This window comes from Cyprinus carpio, chromosome B7, assembly GCF_018340385.1.
Source record: "Cyprinus carpio isolate SPL01 chromosome B7, ASM1834038v1, whole genome shotgun sequence".
In the NCBI taxonomy this organism is placed as follows: Eukaryota; Metazoa; Chordata; class Actinopteri; order Cypriniformes; family Cyprinidae; genus Cyprinus; species Cyprinus carpio.
Window position 1 is genome coordinate 28,551,291 of NC_056603.1, and position 14,895 is coordinate 28,566,185.

Here is a 14,895-nt window from a genome sequence, read left to right on the forward strand (position 1 = left end):
GATCCCAGACATTTGTATCAGATGGCAAAATCATTTGCATCATACAGTATGTGCATAAATTTGTAAAGATCTAGGATGATGCTTAAATTGTGTACATTTAAAAAAAAAAAAAAATATATATATATATATATATATATATATATATTTTTTTTTTTTTTTTTTTTTTTTTTACAAAATTCAATAGTAAATAACACACACACAGAGTATAGAGCAAACAGCAACACTGTACATTCTAGTTGATTGATTTCACTTAACCTACTTTAGGTTTAAATGAATAGCAAATATGGCCTAATAACCCAGACCGATTTACCTCAGGGTCTAATTTTATTTTTTAACTTTTTTATATTTAAGTCCACAAATCTAAAAACATCAATGTGTCAAATCCCTACAAACTTGATATTCAAAATGAAATGACAGAGATCACTATTTTCCTACAAATTAGATCACTTAGCCTCGAAACTGGTTCAAATGATAATCTTACAAATGTTGATATTCAGATGAAATTAAAAAAATTAAAAAGAGCCATTCATCAAGTGTTGAGATGTTGAGACACCTAGTAGAGAGAAAGAGAGAGTAAGCAAGGGGGTCACATTTTGCACCGCTTAGCCTACGTTTCAGAGAAAACAGCAAACGCATACAACATCCCAAAGTCAATGGATTTATTTCCGTTGCACTGAAGTTGTTCACAGTAGTTACAAGGGGATACATTAGCGGCGATTCTATTTTTCCCGCTCGATATTAATCAAATCCGTGATACATTACAATCCAGCTTTGCTCCTTTTTTTTCTCCCAAAGTACAAAATAGGAAGGACAATAATGTGTATTGCTTAGATTACATCTCCGCTTATTCTCCACGCTGTATGTTCATGTGATCATGTGTTATGACATCCCAGACCCCCATCCCGAGAGCATGATGCAGCAGAGCATGTGGCGAGAAAGCGTTCACGATAAGGGAGATGAGAGAAAAACGACCAACTGAAAATGAAGGCGTGATAACGGGGGAAACAAGTCGATGATGAAAAAGGTGAAGGGGAGGAGAAATCTAACATCCACAACATCATGCAAATTAAAGCCGAATGTCGGACATGCAATACGAGAGATAGAGTCTGGAGCAGCAGGATCCCCTTGATGGTTTTAAGAAAGTCGTTTGCCCAAAGTTGTCTATTTACAACATGAATTATAAGCTAATAAATTAATTTATCACAAAATATTATCCCTCACCCCCCACCCTAAAGAGGCTAGTCTACATTCTTAAATTACCAGTAAATAATTTAACATATACTACAAGCTCTTTAATCTGGCCAAAGCCGGGAAAGAAAGAGTGCTTCATTCACAAAATCGGATAAGTGTTATCGTACACAAAACACAAGATCCTTCAAACAATCTGACGAGTCGCCCTGATGCAAACAATAAAATCACCACCCGGTTTTTTACTATATATTAATATTCTCCAGCTGAATAAATTAAAAAAAGACAAACACATATATAAGTTACAAAAAAGGGTAAAAGGTCTCTGAATCCTGCAGATGTTTCTCAATAAAAATTAAACACGAAATAAATACAAATCGAAAATTGACATCATGAGTAACCCTCGAATACATTAAGCATAATTGTCATTCAAAACTAACATTTCATGAACGCTACATGAGAAAAAAAAAAAAAAAAAAAAAAAACAGGATGTGGCAACACAATTCATCTAAGCAATGTCACTGATAGACATTTGTTACATAAAGAATATTTTCAGTCTGTACAACAGAATAGATCATTTACTGTAACGCCCCCCCCCCTCCCAACACCGTGTCCCTGTCCACGACCCTCCCTAAAAGTACATCCCCACCATTTTTCAAATAGGATCTCCAAATCTTGTACAGCAATGACACTGAGTCCATAAAATGTTTTAAATTCTCCATTTCACAAAGAAAGACTACATTGAAAAGAATACAATCCAACAACGGTCCTCGAGGGCAACTCCTCAAACACGTGCGTTATGAAATCCAGAGTTGTCCTTTTGTAACGATGTCCTGTATGTACGTCTCTGTGTTTGTGTTTGTGTGTGCATTAGCAGAGGACGGGGAGGAAAGAAGACGAGCAAGGATAAAAACAAAAAGTATGTTTCAATAAAAAGATGAATTGTGGGTTAGCTTAGTGAGAATTCATAAACATCTTTATTTTAAGGCTTCACTCCAAATCCACAAATGTGTGGCTGTATGTACAGTAGCTGCAGGAGGAAGGAGTTGAGGAATAGGTTGGAGCTCTTGTTGGTGTTTGGGGTGCTTAGATGCATCAGAATGAGGAGTTTCCCTCAGCTGCTTGTACTGAACTTCCTGTGTAATGTGCCCTCCATCAAATGTGCCAAACATGAATCTTGTGCAAGAGCAGGACTTGGGGCTTTAACACGTTTTCTGGATAATTCCTGGTAGCAGAAATAAATAAAGGCATCGTAAAACAACATAACGAGACAATGTGAAGAACAAACAACACTGGAGAGAAAAAATAAATAAAAAATAAGCGTGTTTGTATACGCCTTTTGTAAAGTGTCGGGTCAGTACTTCATACAGTACTTCAATATTCATTCCTTTATATAAAACTTTGTAGAGGCTTGGTTAAAACCAACTTGAGTCAACAACATCCTTTCACCATGACTGGATTCTTTTCTTTTCTTTTGTTTATTTTATTTTATTTTATTTTAAAACTAGTATATAGTATTTCTCCTGGTTTTAAGGTTGTTCCTGTGTCCCAACTGATGGTGCCATCTTGGCCTTGTCTTGGCCAGATGGACATTTGGAGTCATTAGGCTCAGGCTCATGTCTCTTGCTGTTGGCATGCTTGGGCGTGCCGGGCGGATGGGACACCTGCCCGTTCTTCTCGTCTGAAAAGAGCTGTTTAATTACGTCAAAGAAGTTACTCAATGGGCTGCCTGGGTGCACAGACGGGAGAAGAGGAGAAGAACAAGAAAACAAGGGGGAGAGAGAGACAGAGAACAAATACATGAACAATGAGGATCACAGACGAGGCAAGGTGAGATGATGAGAGGCAGGACGAGACTGCATTAACTGAACACACTGACACGGATACAGCACACATCTGCAGGCATTTTTGACAGTACAGCTGAATTACTCGTCAAAGATCTTATTGTGGTAGTGAGTATCTGTGGCTGAGCAGCAGTCTCAATCTGATCTGTGATCTTCACTGGATGGAATGGAAAGAGATGTGATAGTGTTGATCCATTGCAAAGAAATTCAAGATAGATGGTCAATGACTTGTTCTTAATAAGACATCAAACCTCAAATTCAGGATGCATATCCTAAATTATGTGTATATACATCAGTGAAGAATTTAGCAAATACTATAAGCTATATAATATAAATTAAGGGTGTAAAATGCATGTACACCTGACAATGAAAAGTGTCTGATTGATTCACTTGAAAACTTGTTCATGAGAAACAATTATGCTGTTTATCTGCCTTAAAAGAACTGGTTTATGAGAACAAACTCTTTTATCCCGCATGTTTTTTGGACTACTGTACATTGTTCATGCTGTATGTCTTTGATTCACTTGACAGAACTGGTTCAGAGGAAACATTTGTTAGCAAATCTGACTTCTCTGGTCATGCAATATTACGTATTTTGATTCACTTAAAAGAATCAGTTTATGAGCTTCATTCAATCGTGAATCTGAGCATGTATGTTTTTGATTAACTAAAAATAACTTATTTATACTTAAAAGAACCAGTTCATAAGCTTCATTTGTGAATCAGACTATGCTGGATGCACTGGGTTTTTTTTTTTGACTAACTTAACCACTTCATAAGAATAATTTGTTTGCAATCTGGACTAGACTGGTCACGCTGTATGCTTCTGACTCACTTAAAAGAATCTGTTCATGAGAATCATTAGTTTGCAAATCTAACAACACTGGTCACGTAAAAGAACTAGTTCATATTAGTCATTTGTTTAAGAATTGGACTATATTGGTTGCACTGTATGTTTTTGAATCACTTAGAAGAATAGGTTCATAAGAAACATACATTTATAAATCAGATGATACTGGTTACACTGTATGTTTCTGATTCCCATAAAAGAACTGGTTCATGAAAATCATTCATTCATTAAATTTAACTACACACTGTTTTTCATTCACTTGAAAGAACAGTTTCAATCATTCATTTGCCAATCTGACCACACTGTTAATGCTGCATGGTTTTGATTCACTTGAATGAACTGGTTTATAATGGCCAGTTGTTCAAGAATTGATCAACACTTTGTGGCATATGTTAGTGACCCTATAAATGATGCTAAAATTTTTAAATTAATGCAGTCATGAACCAATTTCAAATTTCATGATGTATTGCATGATCTGATAAAGAATCATAATTATATAAAATCATTGTCAGGGCATTCATTTACACCATGGTACATATACAGCTTAATATATTTATGCTAAATTCATAATTTCTGATTCAAATCAAAGGCCAAAAATGAAATCTCATAAAATGGATTGAAATGTAGTGGTACAAATTGTTGCAGATTCTGAATACACCTGACAGTCGGCCCAGAAGGATTAACTACACACCCTATTTGACACCAACACAGGCTTGCAAACCATCACCTCTTTTTCCAATTTCATAAGTGACTGAGCAGCAGCGGCCCAATAGCACAAGCTGTAACATGGCAGACCGTGGCCTATGTGAACACTAGAGTAGACTGCTTTAGTTCCAGAGCTTGTCTCTGAGTCTCTCAATACAATCTGGACTCCTCTCAACATCATGACAGAAAGCTTGAAACTGCTGCTTCCCTAGAAGACAGGCTGCTTTGCCACAGCCTAAGAGACTCTCAAAGAGACATGGCAGCTGTGGCAGCTTTGAGACACACAGGACACTGCTTCAGCATTTCTGCTGTGCGCCATTACAAATGTTCATCTCCGTTTAGATTTATGCTGGGTAAACTACTGCAGACACAGAAAACGACCAGTACAGCATGGCTATTTTTCTCTTACAGAGGGCATTTGCTGAGCTCCAGTCAAATAGCTTTGGGCTAAAGACAATGGATTTATGTCTCACCCGCATGATTAAATGTGCAGTTACAATATTTCTGAATTTAACCCCACAGGTATGGAATCTAATAATAACCCTGATAAAGTAACTGAAATGGCAAATACATTCAAGGCTTTATTTTATTTTTGCTAAGCTCTTGTGTATGTTAGTGAGATTACATGTCAAATAATGGCTAATAATTACTGTATTCCTTTAAAATGACTATTAATCCAATAGCAAACACATACCAGACTTCACTGTTGCCTGTTTTAATACTCGTATTGTATTTATAGGGCTCTACATAAGTAGGTCATGCTGAGAAAACTAGTCCCATTAGGATTCTGCCCCTCATTATACAGCGATTCTACAGATGATTACTTCTACTGTAAAAGTCCCAAATGATCAACATGAAAGAAATGTTTAGAGAAAGAGGTGCTGAGAAACATGCTAACATAAAAGCTCAGAAATCATCTTCAAATAAAAAAACCTGGTTTAACAGATTCATAAGCGCTGCTGATTAAATGTTTAAATTAACAAGGCCTTTCTGCAAAGTGATTCAGATGCAGCAATTGACCCACAAAAACAAAGTAAAATGATGCAAGAATTGAATAAGGAGAGAAAAACAACATGAAGAATGTATGAAGTGTTTTCACTCTAGAGAATTTTAACTTTCATGGATTGTCCTAGCAAGTGAGTTCATGCACGCACACGCACACACACACACACACACACACACACACACACACACACACACACACACACACACACACACACACATCTCTGCATATTTCAAATTTAAAGGGATAGTTCATCCAAAAAAGTAATTTCTGTCATTAATTACTCATCCCCGTGTCGTTTCAAACCCATAAGACTTTTCATTCATCTTCAAAATGCAAATAAATCTCTAATGCATCAAAAGTACAAAAAGGGATTGTCGAGGTAATTCATTTGAATCAAGCAGTTTATTAAAACTCTTCTGAAGAGACACAAAAGCCTAAATCAAATCTGTTCTTGTCTGTGTGAATCTGTCTCTTCTTATTTTTTATAGTAGTTTTGGTTGCATGGACCAAAAGGAGAGGGTGTTATTAAAATATACTGATTTGTATTTCAAAGATCAACAAAAGTCTTACAGGATTAGAATGACATGAGGGTGAGTAAATGATGATAGAAATTTCATTTTTGGGTGAACTGTCCCTTTAAAGGGTCTCTGTGTTTAAGTGCCACGCATTGGACAGCGTGTATGCTAAAGTGATGTACACTGTGGCAAACAAGTTAAAATAGACCTCTTACCACCCTTTGAACGCTTTCCTGTTAAAGGAACACGATATATTACTGTAACATATCCAATCAAATAAAAAAATTAGCCTAAAATGACATTCTCAATGCACCCCATTGACTTTACAGAACTGACATGAACTCAGTGATTCAACCTCCTTGCACAGATGTTTATTACGTGGCCACATCTGTTGAGAGTGAAGCATGCTGGTGCTCAGTGCTGTGCAGGTCTGCTCACGGTCAGTGAGGACACTCAAGCTCTCATGCCCATTCACTCAACAGCCGTGGGAGTGCAGGGGGTGAAGGGCAAAGCCAGGGGGAGGGAATGGAAGGGAAGGGCGTGATTGACAGGGTGAGAGGATGGCACATCTTTAAAGCTACACGATCCTGATAACAGCTCTTTTCTTTAAGACGGTCCAAATGCACAATATGAATATAATTACATACCATGTTTTGGAATAAGTCACTGAGAGAGGGGGTTTAGCTTGAAATGTCATACTATCATACTAATAGGCTACTGTTTTTTAAAGTATCCAGAATGTAGGTTATACTGTGTACAATTTTCTGTATGAAATACATGGATGACCTTTTTGCCAAATTATACATTTGCAGTACCTTCTATATCAAGAGTAATGAATTATTATTAGCAGTACACTGTATACTGCCTACTATTTTCAAAAGACATATGTGAAACAAAGCATTAAAGCTGGAATACAGTACATGACTTGCCTATATTTTTACCTTGATTTTCAGTTTGGACAAGTCAACGCTAGTTTTCAAAGTCAGAGCTAGGCTGCAGATTTGAGCTGACAGATTTCACAGAAAATCAGAAAATAGCGTATTATGGGGCACAGACTCTTGACGTTTTAGCTTCTGACAACGATTCAGTCAAAGGACAACAGCCATTTATACTCTGAGTTTTAAAATGCATGCAACAATGTGCATGTTTCCGCATGAGTTTGTAGTGTTCCGAACTACTCAAAAGTCTGGCAGTCCTGTGTAAAATGGCTAGTTTTTATTTTTAACCATTTACAAAGCCAACAAGTGAAGTATTCACTTTATTTCTGATAAGATATTAAAGGTTGTGTAGTGTATTCCAGCCTTTTTGCAGCTCTAAACATTACAGGCAGTGATTATTTTGTTATTTTGCATTTCTAAACTAAATAAACTGTGTGTATATATATATATATATATATATATATATATATATATATATATATATATATATATATATATATATATATATATATATATATATATACATAGTTTCCTACATAGATTCCCTTTGTGTATTCCAATACACTGGATTTGGAAGTCATCCAGGTACTTTATGCACATGGAAAATGTGCTTATTGTGCACAGTAGACAGAATGATATTATGGTATTATGAAATGCCAAACTCCCTTTTCTGTATTACTCAGTGATATTGCTTTTGGACAGAATGGATTTGGGGCTGTCCAGCAGAGGGAGCTGTAACAGGCTCATCACCATGTGCACAAAAAGCCATGTGAGAAGACAGGCAGAGGATTTCTCTGTTCTTTCATTTCATCATCTCCAGCAGGAACCACAGTCTAGCCCATCACATTTCTGCTCATAGAATGAACAATTTGAAGCCATATTGATTTACTTGGGACACAGGTTTGATTTAGATATTAGCAAGAAATTTCCTGGATATGTATATAAACCCTTGTTAATACACGCGAGTGTGCGCTAGCATGCTCTGTGTGTGAGTGTGTGTGACTGCTAAGGAGAGAGTGTGCATGTGTGCCAGTGCCCTGCAATGCAATTCTGTGCAATGTGCTCTGATAAGGTCAAACGTGTATTTCCAGCACCTTTAGATAAGACATCACATCCGTCATTAATGGAACAGTGGATACCTTGCATCTAGAGAAGTTAATTTTCATATTAACAATCTGATGGCCTATAAATGTCTTTAAAACCACCTCTAACAACCATTTTAAACACTGGAAAGACTCATTTGACCTTGATGGGTGTGTACAGCGTTCAGTGCTCTGCAAGGGTGGGCTAGGCGCCATGCATGTTCAGGATGCTGTGTAAGAGAGCAGAAACAGAGAGAGAGAGATAGAGAGAGCCAGAGAAAGAGGTGTGTCAGTGGAGTGATTGGTCACTCACCAGACAGCTGCTGGACACCAGGCTGCTCATGTGTACTTAACAACTGAGCCTGAATCGTCTCCACCACCCGTTTGAAGCGTCGGCTGGGACCTGCCAGGGACACACACACAGAAACCCATTTAAATGTTTTGCAATGATCCTGTACAAACTGGTACACGTGTGTCTTTCGAAATGAATGTACATTTATGCTGACACATCCTGGGTTTATTCCCCCTAGCGGCTGTCTCATAAAGTCTAATGGGATGAGGCTGATTTTTATGGTGCTTTCGGCCCACGGGCTGAGTTTATGACACGTGCAAACACAAGCTCTTTAAAATGTGTGACTTGAAGAACAAGATTCAATCCCCTTTGTGTAGCCGAGAGAGCAAAAAAGAGCGAGGGGGAGAATGAAAAGCGAGGGACGGGGTTTGCAGTAATGGCACCAGCAGCACGGGATCTTTTTGGATTGTCCTTTGAAACACAGCAGGTTGAAAATGCATAGTGATTACCAGGAGGCAAAAAGGCCTCTTTTAGTTTAATTTTTTCCATTACCCCCTCGAGCACTCAGTCTATTTTCAGAGTCTTCGTAAGAGAGGGGGAGTGTAATGGAGGAGGGGATTGCTTGTGGAATGAGAGAAAGGGAGAGAAAAAAATTCTCTCACCACCGCGAAAGACAAAGTTCAACATCATCAACCAGCCTCTCCAACACCCACACACACATCCCTTTGTGTTTCTATTGGCTGCCTGCGAGCTTATGACATCAAAATGGGCTTCTCACTGTCGGCATGGTTACCTGAGAGCAGTGTGAAGGTGACAGAGTAGATGCCGTTCTCCTTGGTGGCAGCCGTGCTTTCGGTGTAGGTGATGTCCACCTGGAACTTCACTGGTTTTTGGAACACGGTGGGGCCGGCCGTGGATTTGTATTCTGCCCGGAAACTCGTCTGAGACACCACACTGTGGCTGAGGCTGGGAATCTGAGAGAACAATTCACCCCAAAATGAACATTGTGTAATTATTTAGTTTTCTTTAATAGGTTGTATTTTTAGCAGATTTTATGGTACTAAATTATATTTTATGAGCATAGAGCTGAAAAAGAAATTTCTGTTTCCAAATTTCCAAAACAATTTTTAAAAACCACAAGAAAATCTGAGCCATAAATAAGTTTGAGATTTGATTTTGAGAAATTTGAGATTGATATCAGTAAGATTGTACTCCGCGAGTTTTTTCAGGACCATTTGACCTTTCTGAAAGACGCCCATTTTTTTCACATAGTAAGGGGTCAAAACTCACATGCTACATTTAAGGTTTTCTGAAGTCATATGAATTGTGCGAGGGACTGAAACTTGTTATCCACTGAAAATCTTGACATCCATCCTAGCTCTCTTTCATGCATTCATGAGTTAAGTGATATAAGACTTTGAGGTCCTTGCTGCAGGACATCTACCTCAAATGCTGAAAAAGCAGAACTGTTGAAATCATCAAGGACTCAAACCACCCTAGCAACGGTCTTTTCACTTTGCTGCCATCTGGTAAGCGCTTCCGTAGCCTGATGGCAAAAACTGAGAGACTTAGGAGGAGTTTCTTCCCCCAGGCCATCAGGCTCCTAAACTCAAAACCAGCCTCTTAACATCTTCATGTCTCCACTTAATATTCACTTAATCAGTAAGATATTCATCATTCTCTACCTCACATTGACATACTGACAGTGTCACAACCTGTTTGCACATTAGCCTCTTGTACATTCCTGTGTATCTTAATATTTAATTCTACAGTATAGGTTTTTTTATTGTATTTTATTCTTATATTTTTATTGTTTACTTTTATTTAATTTTTTCATACCTATATTTATGTATAGTTTCCTCTGTGTTGTATTCTTTAATAATTGCACTGTGCATGGAGCGGACCTGACTCACATTTCACTGCTGGTTATATATTCTCTATATAATGTGTATGTGACGAATAAAAATCTATGCTAAAAAATCTTGAAGATTTGACAATGATTCTTTATTTTGAGTCAGATCTTTTCAATCAATCAGTTGATACAGTTCACAAAACTGGTTTGAATGATTTGTTCAGTTCAGCTCAATGATTTCGGTCGCAGAGCTTAACAGCCCACTAGAGCAGAAGATTATCAGTGAATAATTTCAATACTGTTCTGTTGTCACACAACAATTGCTTGGCTTTAGAAGATTTGGAATTTAGCACACAAGTCTGACACTTCTGATACACTTCTGATGGTGTTTTTGCATCATTTTTTTAAACGTAAAAGCCCCACGATAGTAAGAAACGTTCAACAGGTTTGGTAAATGAACACAGAATTCACATACTCATTGGAGACTTACAGAGAGAAAGGCGTGTACAATATCTGCTTTGATTGAGCTCAGAGGCTTGTCCCGAATCACCACAAAAATCTGCTCCTCCTTTTCGAGGTTAATAAAATTTCCAAACCAAGATTTTTTGGCAAGTCTGTAAAAAAGAAAAAAAGATGAATAAACAAGACAACACAATACATACAAACATCACTCAAGTCACATACTATGCATGAATCGAGTAAACATAATAACATTGCATGCTGTTACAGACAAAACACATTGTAATGGAAACTAACATCTCTTCACAAATTTTGACTAACATTTGCATAAATTGCATAAATAACATTATTTTAAAAGAAGTGTCTTATACTTACCAAGGCTGCATTTATTTGATCAAAATACAGTAAAAACAATATACAATGTTGTGAAACATCATTACAATTTTAAACAACGGTTTTCTATTTTAAAAATTTAATTAATTCCTGTTGTGGATAGCTCAATTATCAGCATCTTTACTCCTTTATTCTGTGTCACATGATCCTTTGGTGATCAAAAACCTTTCCTATTATCATCAGTGGTAAAACAGTTGTGCCTGGAAACTAAGATATATAATAAGATATAATAAGATATATATTTTGGGGGGATTTTTTTATGAAACGACAGTTCAAAGATCAGCAAATATTTAAAAGAAAAATCTTTTGTAACCTTATAAATGTCTTTACTGTCACGTTTGACCAATTTAATGCATCCTTGCTGGATGAAAGTAAAATCTTTTGTAAAACTGAAAACTTTTGAAATGTAGTGTATATATATTTCAGCTTCACCAGTAGACTATCAAAAGATGGTGTCTCTTGGACAAATCAAAAAACGAAAACATGTATGACTTAAAAAAAAAAAGTGACATTATTTGATGAACTTATATATGACCAAATACTGTGCAGCACCATACAAACCTAAAAAGCCAATTATTTAAAAAAAATCTATTTTATTATTCTTTTCATTATTTTAATTAATTTTAATGTAAACATGCTCCATTTAAAACTAAATTTACATTTGTCACGATACACAATTAGCTGACAACTGAAAAGCACTGAAAAGTTGAAAAGTTTCTAAAATATTTCATGACAAAAGCCTGTGTGTAGGTTTGGATGCTGGCATATGGCTCATTTCTCAACCCTGCTTGAAATCGCAGAGATTCTACCACAGTCAGTGACTATCAAGGCCATCTTTGAGCCAGCCCAACATATTGTGACACTCTCTCACCAAGAACTTAACAAAACAACAGCAAAATAAGAGGGAAACACTCCAGAAGAAAGTTTCCACCGTGGTGCTGCTTTGCGTGCCTGTGAAGCTAAGTGGAACTAAAACACTGAATTATTCATGACGAACTATTCCCTGATAGTGTCTTCAGCAACAAACTAGGCTAATGGGGCCAGGAACAGTGTTTGGACCACCACATTAACTTTAGCTGCAGAGTTTTCAGAGCTCCTTTCAAATTATAATAAAATTTAGAGAAAAAGTAAGTACAAAGAGCAAAAGTGAAGTGTTTTAATTAAGCAAGCTTTAATTGAGTGTTGGTGATTTAAATCTCAACAGCTCAGGTTAATACAAAAGGTGATACATTTAGCCCCACACCTAGAAGAATAATGAGTATTGAACTAACATTTAATTTAATTTAATTATAATTGAGTATTATTTTAATGTTTCTTTCACACTCTGGGATTTAACAAAAATGTATATTTTACTTGATTGTCTTTGAAAATTGCTAATACTTACTCGGGGGAAGACTCTGGTGTTAGGCTGGACATTTCCTCTTGTGTGGGAACTGGAAAGAGACAAAGCGAACAAGCCTCAGTGGAATTAGCATCATACTCTATATCCTGAGCGATTAGACATTTACAACCTGAGGAGGGGAATGCTGATTAACCATAGCTAATTACTCCAAACCTGCAGAGATTAAGAGTAATTCAACCCCCACTTCTATCAGCTCATCTGATCCTCTTCCCAGTAGAAGAGGGATAGAGGAACAGCTGGAGGTGAGGGGAGATGCTTGTGCAGTTTTCATTATCATTACTAGATATATCAGCAGATTTAGCTGATAATGGAGTATCATTGAGTTTATTACCCAACGATCTGTAAAATCAGACCTTAGAGAATATCCCTCGCTAAGAGTGGAACATCAACCTAAAACCCCAATAAAAAAGGATTAGCAAGCATCATCCTTTCACCTAAATGCTTTTTACTATGTATGTACATAGGCTATTCTGCTTTATTTTACACCTGATCCTTCATATCATTGCTTTAGTGTCATACAAAATTAGGGTTTTATAAGGGATGCATAATAAATTGGTACCATTAGACATCCTGCAAATCATTAATTAATTGTGCAAGCAATGCATTTTCTTTTGTCTTTCTTTTCTTTTTTTGTTTGTTGTTGTTGTTGTCATTTTTACCTTTAGTTTAACCTTAAAAGTAACAGATACAGTTAAAGGTAAAATATACTTAATCGAAAAATTCTAATTCTGTCATAATTTTCTCACCCTTGTGTTGCTCCAAACCTGTACGACTTTGTTTCTTGTGTGGAACAAAAGGCTGATGTTTTGAAGTTTGCTTTTTTTCATGCAATAAAAGTCAGTAGGGTCCAGCATTGTTTTTGACTTTAATTAAAAATATAGTTAAAAATCTTCAAAATGTTTTTTTTTTTTATGTTTTACAGAAGAAAGTAAGTCATACAGGTTTGGAATGACATTGACTGGCGAGTAAAAGACGACAGAATTTAAACACACTAACAAATTAAACCTTAAATATTTAAAAACACCAAAATAAAAAACTTTATATCACTTAAATTTCAAAATAAATCTCTTTTTTTCACTGTATATTATAATGTGATAAATTCTAAATTCACTTGTATATTTAAAATGATTCATTTTAGTTTTCATGTTTTAATTTATTAACACAAAAGAAAAATAGAGTAGGATTTTAATAATCTGTCATTAATAAATTAACAGATTTTTTTTATTTTTAATAAAGTAATCCCTTGTTTATTTAATCAGAGACATTACACAATGTAAATGTTCCTAGATTTAGCCAAAATGGCAAATTTCCTTTTGTAGTCCCTGGGCAGGTTGATGTAAAAGGTTATTAACAAAGTGCTTTGAGATGTCTCTACCTTGTAGTTTCCTGCGGTGGAAGCGTGGTGAGCCAAGGAAGCTGTTCTTAATGGAGTTGAGGCGTGTTCTCCACGGCATGCCTCCAATGGAGGGGCTGGGGGGTGGCGTGGGGCTAGGGGTCCCCGCTGGGCTCTCCTTAGGCGTGTGCACCGGCGTTCCTTTCGGAGTTGGCAATGGGCTGCCCCTGGGGGAGGGGTGGGGCGTAACCTGTATGGTGGGGATAGATTTGCCGTTGTGGTCAGTCCCGGCCAGCGGGTGAAGGTGGTGAAGCCGGATGGGTGAAAGTGGTGAAAGGGGAACGGAGAGCTTGGGTGGCACCGTGAGCAGTGGCCGGCGCACTTTCGGGCTGCCGGGCATCGGCGGGGGCAGGGGTTGGCAGGGTGTAGACGGTTCCGACTTGGCCGCAGATGGCACGGCCATTGTGTTAGGGAGCGGGTTGGACCTGGTGGCTTGCAGGGGCTTGTCTGCAACTTTGGGCTTGGCTGGAAGGGTCTGAGTTTTGTTGTTGGACTGATGAGCAACTGTCTTTGGTTGAAAGGTTTTGGGGGAGTGGGGGCCTGTGCCGTTCACCCGGGACACAGGCGCGTGGGTGGGGCTGTGGTTGGGCGACTGCGTGAGTTCTGCGGATTGTGGAGGAACAGCGAACCGCCGCATGGGCTGTAAGAGCGCATGCACAGAGCCAGCAGCACAAAAAGAGCCAACACAGCCCATACACACAACACACGGCCCCGTAGTTTACAGGCATCAGGGCGCAGACGCACACACACACACCGACACCAAACATGAAAAGATGGTGAACAAGCCACCGGTGATGAGAAGTGAGGGAGGAAGTGCAGAAAGAAAGAAAGAAAAAAACATGCCATTAGCACAACCAGCCAAGAGGCAACAAGACAGTGGAAATAAAATGTTCCCAAACCAGTGCTCCCAAAACAAATCAAAATCAGCAACAGAAATTAACAACAAAAAAGCTCTGGGTTGTTGTTGGGATGAAAA

General features: G+C 37.7%; 1 protein-coding gene across 7 annotated transcripts in view; it reads right to left on the minus strand.

The window, feature by feature from the left end:
• Nucleotides 1-1,215: 1,215 nt before the first annotated feature.
• Nucleotides 1,216-14,895, minus strand: part of brsk2b (BR serine/threonine kinase 2b) — a 136,607-nt gene continuing 122,927 nt past the window's right edge. For 3 of the 7 annotated variants that reach the window (XM_042728190.1, XM_042728192.1, XM_042728193.1), the window contains 6 exons: nt 13,902-14,559; nt 12,509-12,557; nt 10,763-10,886; nt 9,214-9,394; nt 8,442-8,531; nt 1,216-2,917 (listed from right to left, as the gene is read on the minus strand). In XM_042728190.1, the coding sequence (XP_042584124.1) occupies nt 2,718-2,917; nt 8,442-8,531; nt 9,214-9,394; nt 10,763-10,886; nt 12,509-12,557; nt 13,902-14,559 (1,302 nt within the window). In that variant the 3' untranslated portion in view covers nt 1,216-2,717. The remainder of the gene's footprint in view (nt 2,918-8,441; nt 8,532-9,213; nt 9,395-10,762; nt 10,887-12,508; nt 12,558-13,901; nt 14,560-14,895) is intronic. The other 4 variants (XM_042728195.1, XM_042728196.1, XM_042728197.1 and 1 more) reach the window with 2 other exon arrangements.